Raw genomic sequence first — 19,162 nt, 5'->3', positions numbered from 1 at the left:
GCCCCCCTCACGCATTGCCCTTCCACCGATCCAGGCATATAACTCATCGGAAAGCTGCATAACGTGCGCCCTCATCACTGTTAGTGGACCAATCAACACACCGCGGACCGCAACGCGTACCCGAAGCCTGCTTTCCGACACTGTACATACAGCCTCGACCAAGCTGCAATGTCCAGTCTGGCCAGAGAGTTTGCCAAAACTAAGCTCTCTTCCCTGCCGCCGCCTGAGCCACTCCAGGAAGAGCCGCCCGAGTACGAGGATGACTCGTCCTCAGCCTCGTCAATGTCAAGCACCGGCACAGTCAGACCGTCTAATACGCTGAGACCCGCCCCCGCAATCCACTGGTCCGATTACTTTGCCCAGGAGTTCTATCTCGAACAAGATCGCAAGGGCGCGGGCCATGCAAAGTTCCATGTCTACCTCACACCGCCAGCATCGCCAAAGGCCCCGCTCATAGTGCTGCATCATGGCGCCGGAAGCTCTGCAATGACTTTTGCCTTGGCCGCAAAGGAGATCAGGAAGGCCATGCCAGACATCGGCATACTCGCCGTCGAGGCACGCGATCATGGCAGCGTAGTCTGGGATGCTAGCGGACAAGTGGATACGGATCTGAGCATTGCCCAGCTTAGCCAGGATTTACTGGATATGATTTTGCTCACGCAAGCCAAGATGGGTTGGGGAGACCTTCCTACAATTGTTTTGATCGGACACAGTTTGGGTGGCGCAGTTGTTACCGATGCCGCCAACAGGGGACTGCTAGGCAACAAGCTAATGGGTTTTGGGGTCCTAGACGTAGTCGAGGGTTCGGCCATGGAGACGCTGGGACACATGCATACCTACCTGGCCAGTAGACCCAAGTCGTTCCCATCGCTGCCTGCTGCGATCGAATGGCACATCCGTTCACGCACACTGCGCAACCCACAATCGGCCAGAGCTAGCGTGCCGAGCTTGTTGCTACAAACCTCAGACGGAAGATGGGCATGGCGGACAGAGATCTCGAGTACAGAGCCGTACTGGGAAAACTGGTTTACAGGAATGAGTGGCAAATTTCTCAGCGGCAAGGGAGCCAAGTTATTGCTGCTTGCTGGCACAGACAGATTGGACAAGGAGTTGATGATAGGGCAGATGCAGGGTATATTTCCCAAACGACTATTCTGCTGCTCTTGTGATATCTAACATCATGTAGGTAAATTCCAACTACAGGTGTTTCCCGCCGCCGGCCACTTTCTTCATGAAGATCTCCCCGAGAAGACTGCCGAAGTCGTAGTAGAGTTTGTGAAACGCAACGACAGGAGCACTCTTGTCCTTCCACCCAAAGTTTCCGATATGCTTGCCCAAGGCAAGCGGGTATAGAGGTGCTGTTGTATCCACTGGCTTCTCTTTTAGCAAACATTTTCGTCCGCGTTGACGTCTTTCATACGCGTCTTTCATAGGCGCTTTGGGTATGCTTTGCTCCGGTTTTATCCCTTCTCAACCTCTTAACTTTTCCAGTTTTCAATTCCCACAGGCCTACTTAGAATACAGGTCTGCTTCAATACCCGAGCCCATTCATGGCGAGGCCGGCCCCTCACCACCTCGTGCCTCATCACCACCCTCAGCTTTGGGCTTGTGCTTTCTCCTCCTCTTACGCGGCGCAGAATTCTCACCCTCGTTTCCTCGACTGCTTCCATCGGTTGCATTCGATGTGGATGGCCGTGTCTTCTTGGTAGCACTCGACTGTGCAGCCGTCTTTTCCTTCTTGGGCTTCTTGACACTTAGCGGATTGGGGCCCTTGGGGCCCTTTCGTTTCTTGGGCTTAGGTTTTGCATCTCCCGTAGACTGTTCCCCAATAGAGCGACTGCCCTCACCGTCTTGTCCCTCGTCTTCTCGCTTCCTCTTCAATGGCGTATCTGGCCTGCGCTGTCCTTTGAGCCCCAGTTTGAATTTTGATTTTTCTTCTCGCTCGCGGTGCTGCTCCGTGATTTCAGCCATAGACTCCATGAGTACCACAGACTTGGCTAGGTATATGATGGGTACACCGGCAATTGTTCGCATTTTTGCGCGCGTATCTGAATCATTGGCCGCAACTACGTATCGGTGCTTGTTGGTCGCATTGTCTTTAGGGTCTACGACAGAGCTCAGGCAGTCGTGTGTGCTGAGTGGTTCATCGAGGTCTTGATGGTTGCATCGGCGGCGCTCGTACTCTTTTGCTTGTAATATGAGGGTCTCGTTCTTGGGCTTCGCATTATAGAGGTGTCGCATGTCGCAAGTGGTAATCATGGGCTTGACTTGTCCACCAAGCATCTTTTGAATGCGCGCGACGAGGTCGATCTTGAAATTGTATGCATCTTGCAGAATTTGTGAATCAAGCAGAACTTGGTAGGGTTCGCGGAATCCGAAGTTGACTTCATATTGATGGAGCTGCTTCTTGTATGCCTGTGTTGCTATTAGTATGAAATGTAGAGATTGGTAGAAAGTAATTCGAGCCTACTTTTGCGCGCTTCAGCTTCATGGCGGCGACGGTGTGTTTTGTTGTGGTGGATGATTGCGGGCAAGAAATTTACGTAGGAAGGCGGCCAAAAGTTCAAACTGCGCGCGGAACCTAGGCCGTGCACCAGACACGCTAGCTGCGGATTCGGTACCCTGCGGCAGGTAACGACACCCCCGTCCCTCTCCGCATTCGTCTTGTAAATCCGCCCCGAGGGACCAGGACCACTTGCTCCCTCTTTGGGTCTTTACTTACCCCCTCTTCACCCACACAGACGCCACGCCTTCCCGCAATTGACGCCATACCGCTCGGCCTCCCCATGCGTCTCCTACGGTAGTCCCACCAGAATGAGCGAGAACCCCGCCGAGCCCTCCAAGAATGAGGGAAATAGTACAAAGACTACCGAAGCAAACAAAGACGCCAGCCAAGAGGTTGAATACGATGACTTTGGCCTGCCGATAAGGAAAAGGCGACCACGCACTCCGGTCGAGGACAGCTCAGACTCGGAAGCAGACAAGTTTGAGGATGCCGTAGCTTCCAAAGAGGACAGCGCACAGCAGGCCATCGCGCCAAAGACAAAGGAAGATACACCACAAGGAAAGGAGACCAAGGTTGAGGTTCCACCGGCAAAGTCAGAGAAGATTGAGGCGGAGGACAATGCGCAGACTCAAGCCAACGTACAGGCCACGGTGCCAGTGGAGAACCCTAAACAGAAGGGGCTCGAAAAGATGCCTGAGGAACAACCTGAGGCGCTGCCTGAGGATAGGCTCATAGGAGCAAAGCTAAATTCACCAGTCTCCCTAAAGTCTCCCTCAACCTTCGAGCCTCCGAAAGGCGTAAATGGATCCATATCCGAATACTCACACCAACGCCTCGTCACACAGCCAGACGATGATTTCAAGGACAAGGTGGAAGAGGATGACGACGACGGATGGCAGACCATGCCTGCGTATGCCCACTACGACATGTACGATGACGATAACAGACTGATTGCGAAGGAGAATGCCGAGGAGCTGGAAGACATGCATGGCTACGGAAACGTCGGAGGAGCTGCCAAAGGTTATACCAGGGTTATCATGGATGATGACGCTGATTCGCAGACGAGCATGGATGACAACACCGCATACCTCTTCAAAGAAAAAAGCACCGCGTTGGCAGACGAAGACGAAGAGGGGCGAGATCCACGCCAACAAATGCAAGCCACCAAAAATATCCTCACCGAAGGACAGCGTGTCGCATACGTCGGACTGGTACGATTGGCCACCAAGGAAATGGAAATGAAGTTCTCCGATTTCAAGACAACCAGCAGAAGACTTAAGAAGCTGCTAGAGCTGCAGTCGGGAACGACGAAAATGTGGTCACAAAAAGTCATGGTCAAGTTATATGCACATATGGATATCAATGCTTCTGAGCAGATCATGATTGAGCAACTGTCAGAGCATGGTGTAGTTCCGGCCGACCTCACGCCAGCATTAATGCAGAACGCGCGAGTGAAGAACCCAGTTGCGGACGATATAGACACCGTCAGCGGATCAGGTTCTGCAAGACCATCTATATCATCACCCCGTCCCGAAACCCCAGCAGACAAGTCCAAGTCGAAACATACTTCAACACCAGGTTCAGAGGAAGGTCTTCAGTCACCGCCACCACCGCCCTATGATGAACATCAGGATGACGGCTATGACTACCCAGAGGCCAGGTCTCCATCTCAACTTCCAACAAGTAAGAATCTCGACATCGATTTGCGATGGACAGTCTTGTGTGATCTATTTCTGGTGCTCATAGCAGACTCCGTATATGATTCACGCTCAAGAGAGCTGTTTGAGCGAGTTGGCAAGTATCTCGCGGTAGATTGGTTAGAAAGCTGCCGCTTTGAGAAGCGTGTTACAGATGCTCTGGAGATGCAGGAGCAAGCTGACAAGGAGAACTGGAATGAAGATGAACACATGGTTGCTCGTGCCAGGCGAGCGCGAAACAAGCGGTTGGCGTTCATGGGTCTCGCTACCGTCGGTGGTGGTCTAGTAATTGGATTGTCAGCAGGTCTCCTAGCACCTGTCATTGGTGCTGGTCTTGCAGCGGGATTTTCTACGATTGGCGTGGCCGGTACCGGCACTTTCCTGGCTGGTGCTGGAGGTGCTGCCATCATCACGTCTACTGGTGTTGTTACTGGTAGCACTGTTGGTGTCAGGGCAATGAACAGGCGTACAGGTGCCGTGAAGACATTTGAGTATCGTCCTCTTCACAACAACAAGAGAACCCATCTTATCATTACATTGGCGGGCTGGATGAATGGCAAAGTCGACGACGTCCGATTGCCGTACAGTACTGTGGACCCCATTATGGGTGACATCTACTCTGTCCTCTGGGAGCCTGAGATGCTTAGGAGTATGGGTGCCACCATCAACATTCTTGCTACTGAGGTGAGTGTGATGAGCGGGTTTAGAAGTGTGTATACTGACAATGTCTAGGCTCTCACACAAGGTTTGCAGCAGGTTTTGGGAAGCACTATTCTCACAGCTCTCATGTCTGCTATGACGCTGCCGCTCGCTTTGACAAAACTTTCATATCTGATCGACAACCCGTGGATCGTTTCACAAGCTCGAGCTGATATGGCTGGTCTCATTTTGGCAGACTCACTTATCGATCGCAACTTGGGAACGAGACCTGTCACTCTCGTCGGCTTCTCTCTAGGCTCAAGAGTCATTTTCTCGTGTCTGAAGGAGCTTGCGGAACGTGGTGCATTTGGTATCGTGCAGAACGTGTACATGTTTGGTACACCAGCAGTGGCCAAATATGACGAGTACGTCAAGGCTAGGTCTGTTGTGCCTGGAAGATTTGTTAATGGGTATGCTACCAATGACTGGATTTTGGGTATGTTGTATGTTTCATGCTTCTTATGATTGGTGTTAATGTATTCAGGCTATCTCTTCCGCGCAACTAGCGGTGGTGTTATGCGCGTTGCAGGCCTTGCCCCCATACAGGTCCCCACCATTGAGAACGTCAACGTGACTGAGCTTGTACCTGGCCATATGGCCTACCGTGCTGTCATGCCCAAGCTCCTTCGCGAAGTCGGGTGGGTTGTTGAATCGGACGAATTTGCCGAAATCGAGGATCCAGATCCGGATAACCACGAGCAACGACAGCGCGAACTCATCAACGAGATTGAAGAAGCGAGAAAAGATCTGGAGAAGAAGGCACAAGAGAAGGAGAAGAGAGGCAGCAAGCTAAGCTGGTGGAAGAAAAAGAAGGCTGCAAAGAACGAATGGGAAGTCTACGATGAAAACTCGAATGCTCCGCCTCCAGGCCACAAGAAACTAGATCAAGACCAGGATCCAGCGAAACTGGCAGAAAACCCAATCATGTTCGACATTGACGCGATACGAAAAGAAGTAGCAAGCCTGGCTGTCGAAACCAAAGAATATAACGCCGAAGCCGAATTCGAAATCAAAGAAATCAAATCAACCCTTCCACCCATGAAAATCGACATGGCTACCGTCCCTCCCTCGCAAGCCGGCAACAACCCGCACTCGAAGCTTCGAGAGACCAAGAGCTACAACGACAGTCTAGGATCAGCAAACACGCCCAAACCCATGTCCAACGGATCCCACACAGCCGGCGGATGGGAAGAATACGATGAATTCGAGCACGAACAAGACCACATGGAAATGACCTTTGACACGTCATTCCGCGATCCAAGTCCCCCTCCTCCTCCTCCTCACCATTCCTACTCGGCCAACACTTCAACTACTAGTAATAATAACAAATCATCCTTTCCCCCGCCATCTCCTTTACCAGCCCAACCCATCCACTCGGACACGGCTTCGCTATGGGACGACGATCCCTTGTCGTCATCGCATCATCACCACCACCACTATACAGCGAGACCGCCGCTTCGCTCGGCCAAGACAGATTCGCATCTAGCGAGTGGCGGTGGCGGTGGAATGGATAATGGCGATTTGGGACATAATGCGTGGGCAGATGAGTTTGAGGATGATTTTGGTGAAGAGAAGGAGGTTAAGATGAGTTTTATGTGAAAATTTGGGCGTGTTTCTTTTTTTAAATTTTCCTTCCCAACCTTGTGGTGTTTTATCACCTTTTCACTGCCCTTCCTTTTTTTTTCCCTCCCACATTGTTGTTCTGCGATTATGATGGGGAGGGCAAACGGGGTCTTTGCGACGTTCTTTTTTTCCCTTGGTTGTTTTCAGCGTGCATGTTTTTTTTTCTTTGCCCTTTTATTCTGGCAACTGGGAATTGGGAGGAGGAAGATGTGGGAATCTTTGTTGGATGGGAGATGGAGGGTGTTTTCTTTTTGGCGCTTTCCATCTGTCTCCTTATAGACATCGTGCTCTCTCCCTCTCTCTCTCTCTCCCTCTGGTTTTGTTTCACGTCATCAGCGGGGGGCGTTTGAATCCATTTTGTTCTTTCTCCTACCTCTCTTGATTTTCACGTCTGTTTTCTCTTGCGGCATTCGTTACGGGGAATACTGGGGTTGTTTGCATATTTGTCTTTTCTTCTTCTTTGCTATTGAGTCTTGTTGATTGAAATGTATGTGTGTGTGTGTGTGAGGAGTGTTTTTCATTTGGCGTATCTGCTGATTCATGGGTAATGCTCGTAGCATTTGTTTTGGAGGATCTAATTGAGGTGGGGGCGATAAAGAAAAAGAGAGGAAACTAAGTTGCTAGATTAATTGAGGTTACATAGATGATATTGAATAAATTGGTTTCACGTATTTTCCATTAGCTAAGTGCGTGAGTTGACGTTGTGTTTGAAGTCTGGAAGTGCTCAAGTTTTCGACTTGGAAGTGTTTTTTTTCTGGTCTTGGTGTCTGTATTGAGAGATGGTATATCGTTTTTTTTCATTTCTTCTTCTTCTGTTTCCATAGATAAAGTTGGGTAAGGTAATTCCAAAATCATCCGTTGTGTCACATGATATACATGGTTCTATACAAATCAGCATCCTGCTGATCAGCAGCAAGCATAGTAGCTGCAACCTTGCTATTCCTCTCCTTCGTGAGTCCTCTAACCCACAGTTTAAAATTAGCCTCTTAACCCATTGCCTTCAGGAAGTTAGCTTCCTTGATGGACGCTCTCCGCTTATTCCGCATGGCTTTTGTCAATTCGTCTCGCGCTTCTGCAGCCTGCACAGCACCGAATAGAGTACCATCACCGGCTGGTAAATCGATAGTCTGCTCGTACAACGGCACCTTTGGTATCAGCATTTCGGGGTTCGCGGCCTGTTCCTTTCGGAGACGCTTCGCAGCCAGACGACGCTGTTTCTTTGATTTGGCTGTGGGGTGTTTGTTAGTAAATTGTTTCTTTTTCCCTTTTTATTGCAATCCAACGGGGGGACGGGAAAAACATACAGAACAAATCACCGGCGCCCTGCTCCGCCTTCTTCTCCTGCCGATCCAGTAACGTCCATAACCAAGCGGGGTACTCGTCATCGGGCGCCGCAATTGGATCTTGTCTGTCCTTCAAGAAATTGAGGCCTTTGAGTGGCTGTCCCGCCGGTATGCTGCTCTTGACCAGGGGCGCAACCTTCTTCTTTGCTGCTTCTGCCGCCGCCGCTTTCACATCAGGACCCGGGGCTGGTGTCAATGGCTCGCTAAAAGGTTGGGCGGCAGACGTCGATGTGGCCGTAGGCGGTGCGTGAGAAGATGAAGATTCGCCTTGACGGGGTTTGGATTGTGTGGCTGTGGAACTGGAAATGGGTGTGGCATTGTGGAGGGTAGATGCGGTAGTGAAGAAGCGTGGGCGGCGCAGAGAGACGGGCGCTATTTGGTGGGCGCTACGCGAGGTGGCCCGCAGGCACGATCGACATATCATTTTTTTCAATTGACGAGAACAGGCGATTTGCGGGGGTGGGTTGGTGGATTGGGTGTTCCCAAGTAGCAGTACGTTCAAAAGTTTGAGACGACAAGGGAAGGCTGCCGAGGTGTTTCGCCGATGCCGGTTGGGGTTAGGCGATGAGATCCTAGGTTAAATCAACACGCCATCACGCTAGAGACGCCATGTTGATGATCATCTACATCCGCTCCGACTTGTTCTCTTAACAGATCGTGTTAAGATTTACGTGTACATGCACATGCGCCGGCCTGACAACTTTGGATAGGCAGGTGTCGGACATGGCCCTAGCACCTTCCCAATTTGAAAATTCCCCGTGAGCACCCCCCCGTCCCTCCATCGAGGACTCGGCAGGTGAGATGCATACGCAAGCCATGATGCATACGCAAGCATGATCTGCACGGTAGAGATACACAAGCCCAAGACTGGCCAACTGCCGAGTCGTCAATGCACCATCATACAGTTATCATGTGAAGAACAGATTGTGAATGACCGCTGTGTGTCTGGCATGGAAATGTGTTTCTTTCAATCTGGGATATGTACGTCTGAGACATAGACACAGTGTAACCACTGTACACAACATGACCAAAAACAAACGACTGCGCCTGCGGTAAACCGCCTTTCCGGATGACATCGTACAGGAGAGAACAAACGTGAAACATCGTTAAAGACAGTGCGGGGTAGTGCCCCAAACCTGGGACTGGGGTTCCAGAAATGCCTGTTTGCCCTTCCTTGGACCCAGACCAGCAGGTAAAGCAAAAAATATATAAAACAGGAGAAACTAAGATTAGACAAATGAGTGTGCGGGGGGTTAGGCCGAAAAAATCCGCTAATATGTACAGACAAAATGAGACCGTGAGTGTCTAAGGTATCAAGCAACAAGCAACAGAGGCGATCGGGGTGACGCGGGGGTGTGGGTTAGGAAAGTGGAGAGTTGACGGTGGTGGACTCAGATCCAGGCCATGGCGGGAGCTTGGTGTGGCATGCCAAACCGTTGGCTGAACAGTGGACGAATCTCGGCAAGATAGTCGGCAGCACAGTAAGCGGCCAGATTCCTTGACAGCATGACAGAATGATCCGCTTCGGCCTCGGCGTCGCGAACTACGCCACCAAACTCTTCGACGACCTCATTGAGCTGCTCGAGTTCGCGGCCAAAGGGGTGGTTCTCTTCTTCAATCGTGGCCTTGAACATGTCGACTGACGATCGATGTTCGCGCGAGCTTCGCACGGAGCCCACGCTTCCACGTGAGCTGATGCTACCCCGCGTGCCCACGTTCTGGAGAGATCGCTTGTGAGCGAGTCGTTCATGGGCACGCTTGCTGTGCGAGAGGGCCCTCGCTGGGATGGTTGGGACTGGCTCGACGATTTCCTCCCTGACCTGCTTGAGACTGGTGGTTGAAGCCGACTTTCTCAGTGATTTGCCACCGGAGGGGAAGCCGCCGGCGTAGTTTGGAACTGGCGAAATAGGCGAGAGATCCACAGATGAAGCATCCGTCAGGGTGGTATCTCTGGATGCATGCGAAGAAGCACGGGAGCGTGTGGATACACTGTGGTCCGAGTCGTCTGCCGAGAAAGTCTGGGTTAGAGAGGCCATGGAGGAGGCATTCTTGAGAGTCGAGATGTCAGGCGCGTTGTACGAAAGCATGTTGGTAGTGGAGACGAGAGCAATCGGGAGGGAGATTTTGGCACGGTCGATGGAGGAGCCGTTCTTGACACTCTGGCTACGACTTGGGCGAGTGGGCGAAGTGGGCTCCTTGGGGTCCTCGGATCGCTTCATGCGCTTCGTCATTGCGCGTGCAAGAGACATATTGATGAATTAATGCTCAACAAGGGCGATAGTGCCTGATAAGTGTTTAGCGGTCGGAGGCAGGGCCGGTAATTCTAGCAGTGACCGTTGTTGGTCGCTCTAGGAATGCGGCGGCGCAGATAAGCGGGGTACTGCCGAAGATAAATTGCGCGTTTTGCTGGCACGAGGTGCAAGCAGTCGAGGGCTAGTGTTCCGCTAATGCAACGGTTGCAGTATTCTGGAAGACACCAAGGCAGCGAGGTGCGGTGCAACAGTGGTGAGGGTGGAGTTGGCCTTGTGGTACGGAGGTCACAAGGGGTGGTGGGTTGATGGTCCGGTGCACTGTGTTTGCAGTAGAGTGTCGATGCCCCGCGTTGGACGTTGGGGTCTGCTGGTGCTCGTGGAGTCCTTGACGACGAGTATTTTTTTGTTCAAATTTTTCTTGTTGTCTGGAGAATTGCTGGGCTCGCAGCGGGTGGGGAAGAAAGTAAAAGGGAGAATGGACCGGGGGAACAGGGGCCGTCTGTCAAAGAGCGTGGAGAAGGGTAGGGATGGCAAGGAGCGAACACCGGGCTGCGCAAAGGAATGGGCTTGGTGGGCGCGTAAGGCACAAAAGAGGGAGGAGAGAAAGGCAGCAAAGAAGGGCGCGTGATGCAGCGATGGCGACGGCGACGGGGCAGGCCTCTTGAAAAGCCAGCAGAGGGCGGCCGCGAGGACGGGCTGGGCTCGTCTGCCCTGTCTCCGAAAGATTGGTCGCCTGCACTGCCCCGGGCCCTGCACTGGCGGCCCGTGCGTTTCGAGGGCCCGGCCAATCAGCGGGCGTCGCCTCGCCCTCAGCGTCTCAGGTTAAGCCGGCTCTCGTCCCCTGTTTGCTTGTCCCACCCCTTGCACTGCGTCTGGTTGGCGCCTCGACAGCACTCGCTGTTTCAATGCAGCCCACGAACACTCTCTCCCGCTCCACTCTCGGCCGCCCGCCGCCCGTCTGCCCACGTCGCTCCAGCCAGACTGGCATTGACAGCTGAAATGAAGCCCCGAAAGCGTCGTCAATACTCTCCCACTGCCACCCGCCGCACGCCGCTCGCTCCGACCCGCGAATCGCTGCTGGCCACAATCCCACTCTGCCCCAACACGCAATTTGTCTATTCCCATGCCGTCGCCCCCCCAAACTCTAATTCGTCTCCGCGGTGCCCGCGCCGGACGCGCAACCACTCTGTTTCTGTTGGCTGCTTACTCTAGACCCAAACCATCTTACTTGCACACTCTACACCTAATCTTCACCTCGTCGGCACACGTCTGAGCGCGCGCCTACAAAGCGAGCCCCTCCAACCTCGCTCCCTTCCTCCCGCTAAACCCAATCCCCTCTTTGCTACTTACAGCAAACCTCCGTCCGACCTACACTTCTGCCATACCCGGCGTCAGAGTTTCAACCCTCACTGGCAGGACCGAATGTGACGAGGGTGTGCCCTAATCCGGTCCCAGGAATGAGGCCATCGAGCCAGACCGAGACCTTCCTTCAGTCGGACCCACACCCGGCAGCCACTCTCCGACTGCAGGCTGCGAACGTTGATCTGCCGCTATACGCTAGCATTGACCTGTCCTCGCTTCTCGAGTAAGTAACTTACAATCCACTACGCCAACTGTGGGAACACTTGGTCCGCCATGTTTGCGCCCGCGTCTCCTGCTGACCTAGGGTCCCGCGCCCCAAGCAAAAAAAAAAACACTAAAGTTAGCCTCTGCCATCATTACACTGACGTCGATATTACCACCACCCCATCAAGCCATGCAAGTTTATGCGAGTCAGGTGAGATGAAAGGGACTTGCAAAACAAAGGGCGGAGAGATCGGGGAGTCGGGCACTTGGTGAAACGCGCACGGGCCTCATACTATCCGAGGAAACATGACTAAACACCTTCTACTGCGTTTCACCAAAAAGCTTCACAATGGCCCTCTGTCACGCCAGATCAAAACTCGTCGGTTCACAATCACACAAACATTGTCATATCCCGAAATCTTCGGCCCGCTGCCCAGCTTCTAGTCGCCCGGGGTATCTTCGCCTACTTACTACTCCTCCATCGACTCCCATCCCTTGTCATCACCATCCTCCCCTTCCTCGTCATTGCTCTCTCCTTCTTCCGAATCAGAATCCGTCTCTTCTTCTTCCAGACCCACGAGACGCTCCTTGCCATCTCCCCTAACTGCCGGCACCTTGCTGGCAAAAGCGGTACGCACCGCCGCATTGGTGCTCGTATCCCAAATCTGCACCGCGCCCTTGCTTCCTGCTACCGCCAGTCGGAAACCCACTTCGTTATCGGGGGCAAAGGATGTGGAAAAGACTTTGCCCACGCCCAAGTCTCGCGACACCACCATGCTTGGCCCGCTTTCTTGAATGTTCCACAGTTTGACTTGCTTATCCGTAGAGCCCGTTGCCAAGTACCCAGGTATCACCGGGTTGATGTCAAACGACGAAATGGACTCGTCATGGGCCTGCAGTACCCATACAGGTTTCGAGGCAGACGCATCTTTTGGTGCGTTGCGAGCATCGTGATAGTGTATCATGCCGTTTTCAGTCGAGACCTGACAAGGGTTAATGCCGCATCATCCTCTTTGCCCTGGCAACACTTACATAGAAATAGTTCGGGTCGTGAGGATTCCACCGCACGCTTTCGACATCACTCTCAACGCCCCACCGTGGTGCTTTTGCCTCGGGTGCACGCATATCGGCCACCACCACTGTGCGGTCGTAGCTACCACTCAGAAGCGCAGTAGACTCGACAGGGTGCCATGCTACAGAGCACACCTTGTCTGTGTGATACGTGTATGACTTTGCGCATTTGGTCGTGTTCAGGTCCCATAGCTTGATGGTTTTATCAGCCGATGACGACGCAAGAAGGTTGCGGTGGTGACGGTTGGCCGCGAGTGAGAGTACAGAGTCGACGTGGAACTCGTCATTGGCCTTCTTGGCCTTTTTCTTCTTTTTCTTGGGCTTGTCGGCCTTTGTCGCATCGTCGGCACCTTGTCCTAGTACCGCGTCTGGGTACATGCTGTCCACCACGTCCAAATTCCAAATCTCAATGTCCGGGTCCATAGTTCCGATGGCCACAAAGTTACCCTTGCCTTCGCTGGTACCCACAGATTTGCCCACGGGTAGATCTAGCCACTCAACAGCCAGTGGGATGGCAGGCAGCATAATGTCGTGATGCACATAGAGATTGTCGTCCTCATCTTCGTATACATAGACCTCAAGATGCGCAACTTCGTCTTCTATCCTGCCAGCCAATACCAAGTTGTCTGTGGCCAGAATCTGTAGCTCTTCTCGGTCCTCCTCATCCTCTTCGTCTCCGCCCTTCATAGTAATGTACGGGTCATCTTCGTCGTTCTCGTGGAACACGAGGTTCTTTGCGTTGCCGAACATGGCCATGGTGTCGCCTTGGTCCTGGGCGACTTCATCGTCGTAGTGTTCAAGATCGTATTCTTTGAGATCGTCGTCATCGTCGCTTCAAACAATTAGCCTTTGCGTGTATGTAGCAAAAAGCAGCACACTCACTCGTCATCTTTTTTCGTTGCTTTGCTCAAAGTTCCGTTGCTCTTGGCCTTCTCCTCAGCTTGCGCCTCTTCAAGTTCTTCCTTGGCGTCTTCCAGCTGTAGATTTGCAAGTTTCGATATGCGCTCATATTCCTCTTCGTCGAATTGGTACCTGGTAGGGAAAGGCGCCGCAAAGCCGCGCGGTACCCATGTTGTCGCCGTGATCATAGACATTGTTGCGGTACTGTGTGAGAAGATGCGCAGTGAGAGCGCAAGTTGCGTGGGGAACTTTTTCACAGGTAGGAAATAATTTTGGGCGGCCCCGCAACGATTGGCTGAAGCTCCCGCCCTATCGATAATTGCGGACCTCCGAGCATCAACTTTCCCGCCATCTCAACACCATCAACACCATCAACACCACGCCGAGTCTATACCCCACTATACGCATATTTCCTTGTCAAAAGCAGCACTCAGAGTCTTAGTAGACGTAATGGAACGCGGTCATAGCCCCAAGCGGCGAAAGCTCGACCCCGAAGAATACTCGATCGCGCCTCGTCCAAAGTTTCGCAAACCCAACAAGTCCGCGTCTTCACGCGCGCATACGCCCAAAGCCAACGAAGATGGCGCACACCCAGCTCAAGAATCATTCGACGGCCCCGAACCCCTCGTGGACGACTTCGACTCAATGGCACTCGACCGCGACTGGTATGGCGGTGAGGAGAACGGACATACGTTTGGCGACGATACGCACAACCCATTTGGCGGTGCTGAGAGCTCATGGTTAGATGCACAACGCGAGGCTGCTTTGACAGAAAAGAAACAGAATAACCGGGCGAGCATGAGGGCTCAGCAGAAGCAAAAGGATGTCGATGCGTGGGAGACGAATCGAATGCTCCAATCTGGGGTCGCCCAAAGAAGACATTTCGATGATGACTTTGACGACGATGAAGAGAGCATGCGCGTACATATCCTTGTACACGAGCTCAGACCACCCTTTCTGGACGGAAAGACTGTCTTCACCAAGCAAATCGACCCAGTTCCAGCAGTACGAGATCCTCAGAGCGACATGGCAGTTTTCAGTCGGCGCGGCAGTCGCGTGGTCAAGGAAAAGCGGCAACAGAAAGAGCGGCAAAAGCAGACACAGGAAGCCACTAGTGCAAAAGGAACCACACTGGGCAACATCATGGGCATTAAGGAAGAGGACACAGACAGTGCTGCGCCTGGTCCTGACGAAGAGGAGAAGCAGGGTGGTAGCAAGTTTGCCCAGCACCTGAGCAAACAGGAAGGTGCAAGTGCTTTCAGCAAAAGCAAGACGCTCCGAGAACAGAGGCAATACCTCCCAGCCTTTGCCGTCCGGGAAGATTTACTGCGCGTGATTCGAGACAACCAAGTAATCATTGTTGTCGGCCAAACGGGTTCTGGAAAAACTACCCAACTGACACAGTTCCTCTACGAAGATGGCTATGCCAAAAACGGGCTTATTGGCTGTACGCAGCCGCGTCGTGTCGCAGCCATGAGTGTGGCAAAGCGTGTGAGTGAAGAAATGGAGGTCAAGCTAGGTGGTCTGGTTGGTTATGCGATTCGTTTCGAAGATTGTACCAGCAAAGAAACCAAGATCAAATACATGACCGATGGTGTCTTGCTCCGAGAATCCCTGGTTGAGTCTGACCTAGACAAGTACTCTTGCATCATCATGGACGAAGCGCACGAAAGAGCCCTTAATACTGACGTGTTGATGGGCCTTCTCAAAAAGGTCCTGGCTCGAAGACGAGATCTTAAGCTAATCGTCACTTCGGCTACCATGAACGCGGATCGATTCTCGCGCTTCTACGGAGGCGCGCCAGAGTTCATCATCCCAGGGCGAACATTCCCTGTCGACATTCAGTACTCGCGATCCCCGTGCGAGGACTATGTCGACAGTGCTGTGAAGCAAGTATTGGCTATCCACGTGTCACAAGGGCCCGGCGATATTCTAGTCTTCATGACGGGTCAAGAGGATATTGAAATCACTTGCGAACTTGTTGCAGAGCGACTCAAACTTTTAAACGACCCACCGAAACTTAGCATTCTTCCCATCTACAGTCAGATGCCTGCTGATCTGCAAGCAAAGATTTTTGAGCGAGCAGCTCCAGGTGTACGAAAAGTCATCGTAGCAACTAACATTGCCGAAACGAGTCTGACGGTTGACGGCATCATGTATGTGGTCGACGCCGGATTCTCTAAACTCAAAGTCTACAACCCCAAGATGGGCATGGACACACTACAGATCACGCCGATATCTCAGGCAAACGCCTCACAGCGTGCTGGTCGCGCTGGACGTACAGGCCCTGGAAAATGTTTTCATTTATACACTGAAAGAGCGTTCAGGGATGAGTTCTACATCCAAACGATACCTGAAATCCAGCGGACGAACCTCGCCAATACGGTCCTACTGTTAAAGTCGCTCGGCGTACGGGACTTGCTAGACTTTGACTTCATGGACCCACCACCTCAAGACACAATCACAACCTCACTCTTTGATCTCTGGGCCCTCGGCGCCCTCGACAACATTGGCAACCTCACTGACCTAGGCCGAACCATGACGGCCTTCCCCATGGACCCCTCTCTCGCCAAACTCATCATCACCGCCACGGAATACGAATGCAGCGAAGAAATGCTCACAATCGTCGCCATGCTCTCCGTCCCCTCAGTCTTCTACCGCCCCAAAGAACGCCAAGAAGAATCCGACGCCGCGCGCGAGAAATTCTTCGTCCCAGAATCCGACCACCTCACCCTGCTCCACGTGTACACGCAATGGAAAGTAAATGGCTACTCGGACGGCTGGTGCATCCGCCACTTCCTGCATCCCAAGGCACTACGCCGGGCCAAAGAAATCCGCGATCAAATCCTCGACATCATGGGGAAACAGAAAATGCCCCTGATATCCTGTGGCACCGACTGGGACGTGATCCGCAAGTGCATCTGCTCAGGCTACTACCACCAAGCCGCAAAAGTAAAAGGCATCGGCGAATACATCAACCTCCGCACCTCCGTCACCATCCAACTCCACCCCACCTCCGCCCTCTACGGCCTCGGTTACCTCCCCGACTACGTCGTCTACCACGAACTCATCCTCACCTCCAAGGAATACATGTCCTGCGTTACCGCCGTCGACCCCCACTGGCTCGCCGATCTTGGCGCCGTGTTTTATTCAATCAAGGAGAAGGGGTATTCGGCGCGCGATAAGAGAATCGTCGAGACGGAGTTTAATAAGAAGGCCGAGTTGGAGCGCCAGATGGCTGAGGATAAGGAGAGGGAGGAACGTAGGGTTGCCGAGGAGGAGGCGGGGCCGGTGGTTAGGAAGGCGGGGAAGGTGAAGAAGGGGGACGAGGCGGAGGGGGATGGCGTGGTGAAGAGACCGGTTGTGGGCAAGTCCAAGTTTAGGCGGAGGTGAAGTGTGAGAAGGAGGAAGGTGTTGTTTTAGTAATGGATCTTTGTGTGTCCTGTTGCATGGATAATGATCGTCAATGGCAATTTATCATCTCTCTCTCTACTAGAGTGTGGTCATGTCTTTCGTGTCGTTAATATTGAGCTCAGCTATACATTTATCAAGATCAGTCGGCGCCGTATCTTTCCTGTCAATTCCAACTCTCTTAGCTGTTCCTCTCCGCTCACTACATGGAAAAAACAAGAAAAGAAAATCCGGGGCTACTACAAAGGAGGCAGGAAATGCTCGCTAGATAACGGATATATGATGTTTTTCTCACGCACTTGTGCGCGGCCTGCATTAAAACTCTCCACGTCCCCTACCACCCCTACCCCGTCTACCCCCACGCTTCTTGCGATCCCAATTGCCCCTAAACCCACGCCCACCCTGATGCCCATTCCTCTCATCGCGCTCACGCTCTTCCTCCTCTCTCTTCATCATCTCGCGCTCGCGCTCCAACTTCTCTGCCTCGAGCTCCTCAGCGCTCTTCTCCACACGCACCTCTGGCTTCTTGAGATCAGTCGGATACCGCGGGTGGGCACCGTACTTGCAGCCTTTGCCCTCTGGACAGAAGCCGCACAGGTAAAACGGGCACAGCTTGTCTTTCTTGTTGTGCTTCAGCGCGCAGTGTGGGCCGAGTGGGCAGAAGCCGCGGTCGTAGTGTGGGCACGAGGCGCGCTTGGCATCGGGGTCCAGGTGGAGGTAGAGGCAGTCGTCGCCGTTGGAGCAGGTCTGTGTGCGGGCGTAGTAGGAGCATTCGGGCATGCGGCGGAGGTTGTATTCGTGGAGGAATTCGCAGGTTTCGCCCTTTTTGCACAGGCCGCGCAGCCAGTGTTTGCATACGAGACTGTAGTGTTGGGGGTCAGCCTGCTGGCATTTCGATATGGGGTGGGCTGCTGGATAACGTACTTGTTGTAGGAAGAAGAGACATTGTGCTTGTTGGGGCATTTGCTGCCGTCTGGACAGTGGCCTTGGAGGTATGCTTTGCAGGTTGGGCGATCGGGGTTTAGGCCAAATCGGTATTCACGTCTAAGAAACTCGCTGAATTTGAAGGTATATTGGGGAGGCCGAGCCTCAGTGGGTTTCTCTTCTGACATGGGAGCCGCTACGGATGTCATGACCTCTGTCATTATCGGTCCACTTTGTTGCAACGCGTGGGAAAGTGGCCTCGCGTTGCGCTCTGGCAGCTGATGCGCCCGGTCACAATTGATACACTATAGCGTAATATGTTTGTGATGCAGAGTGCTTTCTTGTGCGCCGACAGAACTGTGGTACAGTAGGCGATTCCGGATCTTCAGTATAGGCCCGGTAGTTATGTGGGGTTGGTGTTTGTGGCTGGAGCACAGCTGTATGTAGTTGCAGTCGGACTGACGCAAACGGTTCGTCGGAGCGCGCAATCACGTGATCGATAAGCGGTGGTTACACACATGCAACATCCTCCTCCGTGTGCCTGCAACTCTCGTGCAACCTACCAGATCAGTCTTGCACGGCGCCTCCATCTTACTCTAGCGCCTTGTGCTTCTTTCACATTGACCTATCAGCGACTTCTAGAATTTGCGCGTGCCGTGGAACCGAGTGGTACAGCTGGCACAGCCTTGGAACCCCACACCGGTTGCGCCACAGCTTCTACCTCGGTTTTTGAAGGCTTGCTGACACTTTCAATATAGGTGTGCGCACCCTTATCAATACCTTCGTAATCAGACGTTTATATGCCCAGAAATATATCTGCATATGATTTCAATTGCGTGCACCCTCTATCTTTAGACATGACATCAGATTCTTCTTGGCTACTTCTCTTGGAAGTGCAATACTACCCATGACACATTCTCTCACTTGTTCTTACAGATGCTCATTAGATTCGAGCCGGCTAGATCTAAACCTTCCAAGCCGTCTTCTTAGTGCGTCAGCGTGCAAATCACGAGAACACAGTATTTTGGGACATCGCGGCCTAACCTACAAAGCAGAGCGACTCTGGCTCGCGCTATCCACAAATCTTAGCCAACACCATGAGTTTATTCGCAGTCTATTCAAGTATCATACTGGGCTTCACCGTCTATCGCCTTGCAGAAACAGAAGCAA

The 19,162-nt window shown here is 52.7% G+C and overlaps 8 protein-coding genes across 8 annotated transcripts; 3 read left to right on the top strand and 5 right to left on the bottom strand.

Moving 5' to 3' along the window:
- The first annotated feature begins 24 nt into the window (after nucleotides 1–24).
- Nucleotides 25–1,533, top strand: PSV08DRAFT_291813 (Alpha/Beta hydrolase protein). The gene is made up of 2 exons (XM_014219661.2): nucleotides 25–1,132; nucleotides 1,187–1,533. The coding sequence occupies exons 1-2, from the start codon at nucleotides 169–171 to the stop codon at nucleotides 1,351–1,353; spliced, it is 1,131 nt and encodes a 376-aa protein (XP_014075136.1). The 5' UTR covers nucleotides 25–168; the 3' UTR covers nucleotides 1,354–1,533.
- On the bottom strand, nucleotides 1,186–2,510 carry PSV08DRAFT_389198 (Fcf1-domain-containing protein). The gene is made up of 2 exons (XM_014219660.2): nucleotides 2,471–2,510; nucleotides 1,186–2,415 (listed from the first exon to the last, which is right to left on the bottom strand). The coding sequence occupies exons 1-2, from the start codon at nucleotides 2,489–2,491 to the stop codon at nucleotides 1,549–1,551; spliced, it is 888 nt and encodes a 295-aa protein (XP_014075135.1). The 5' UTR covers nucleotides 2,492–2,510; the 3' UTR covers nucleotides 1,186–1,548.
- Nucleotides 2,511–2,660: 150 nt separating this feature from the next.
- Nucleotides 2,661–6,589, top strand: PSV08DRAFT_38829 (uncharacterized protein). The gene is made up of 3 exons (XM_014219659.2): nucleotides 2,661–4,887; nucleotides 4,936–5,338; nucleotides 5,387–6,589. Exons 1-3 carry the CDS (start codon nucleotides 2,815–2,817, stop codon nucleotides 6,499–6,501), a joined length of 3,591 nt encoding a protein of 1,196 aa, XP_014075134.1. The 5' UTR covers nucleotides 2,661–2,814; the 3' UTR covers nucleotides 6,502–6,589.
- A 568-nt stretch (nucleotides 6,590–7,157) lies between these two features.
- On the bottom strand, nucleotides 7,158–8,359 carry PSV08DRAFT_401282 (mitochondrial 54S ribosomal protein mL54). Its single transcript, XM_014219658.2, has 2 exons — nucleotides 7,830–8,359; nucleotides 7,158–7,753 (listed from the first exon to the last, which is right to left on the bottom strand). Exons 1-2 carry the CDS (start codon nucleotides 8,290–8,292, stop codon nucleotides 7,512–7,514), a joined length of 705 nt encoding a protein of 234 aa, XP_014075133.1. The 5' UTR covers nucleotides 8,293–8,359; the 3' UTR covers nucleotides 7,158–7,511.
- Nucleotides 8,360–8,812: 453 nt separating this feature from the next.
- On the bottom strand, nucleotides 8,813–10,074 carry PSV08DRAFT_291768 (uncharacterized protein). Its single transcript, XM_014219657.2, has one exon. It carries the CDS (start codon nucleotides 9,953–9,955, stop codon nucleotides 9,260–9,262), a length of 696 nt encoding a protein of 231 aa, XP_014075132.2. The 5' UTR covers nucleotides 9,956–10,074; the 3' UTR covers nucleotides 8,813–9,259.
- A 1,980-nt stretch (nucleotides 10,075–12,054) lies between these two features.
- On the bottom strand, nucleotides 12,055–13,877 carry PSV08DRAFT_409257 (WD40-repeat-containing domain protein). The gene is made up of 3 exons (XM_014219656.2): nucleotides 13,640–13,877; nucleotides 12,719–13,589; nucleotides 12,055–12,669 (listed from the first exon to the last, which is right to left on the bottom strand). Exons 1-3 carry the CDS (start codon nucleotides 13,849–13,851, stop codon nucleotides 12,157–12,159), a joined length of 1,596 nt encoding a protein of 531 aa, XP_014075131.1. The 5' UTR covers nucleotides 13,852–13,877; the 3' UTR covers nucleotides 12,055–12,156.
- Nucleotides 13,878–14,107: 230 nt separating this feature from the next.
- Nucleotides 14,108–17,050, top strand: PSV08DRAFT_409256 (P-loop containing nucleoside triphosphate hydrolase protein; the record flags this gene model as incomplete). Its single annotated transcript, XM_066093818.1, has 1 exon — nucleotides 14,108–17,050. The coding sequence occupies one exon, from the start codon at nucleotides 14,108–14,110 to the stop codon at nucleotides 17,048–17,050; it is 2,943 nt and encodes a 980-aa protein (XP_065949179.1).
- Nucleotides 17,045–18,535, bottom strand: PSV08DRAFT_201021 (uncharacterized protein). Its single transcript, XM_014219655.1, has 2 exons — nucleotides 17,993–18,535; nucleotides 17,045–17,930 (listed from the first exon to the last, which is right to left on the bottom strand). Exons 1-2 carry the CDS (start codon nucleotides 18,211–18,213, stop codon nucleotides 17,384–17,386), a joined length of 768 nt encoding a protein of 255 aa, XP_014075130.1. The 5' UTR covers nucleotides 18,214–18,535; the 3' UTR covers nucleotides 17,045–17,383.
- Between the last annotated feature and the right edge of the window lie 627 nt (nucleotides 18,536–19,162).

The sequence above is a fragment of the Bipolaris maydis genome (assembly GCF_028858645.1).
Source record: "Bipolaris maydis strain C4 unplaced genomic scaffold PSV08scaffold_6, whole genome shotgun sequence".
In the NCBI taxonomy this organism is placed as follows: Eukaryota; Fungi; Ascomycota; class Dothideomycetes; order Pleosporales; family Pleosporaceae; genus Bipolaris; species Bipolaris maydis.
This window is presented reverse-complemented; position numbering and strand designations above follow the sequence as displayed.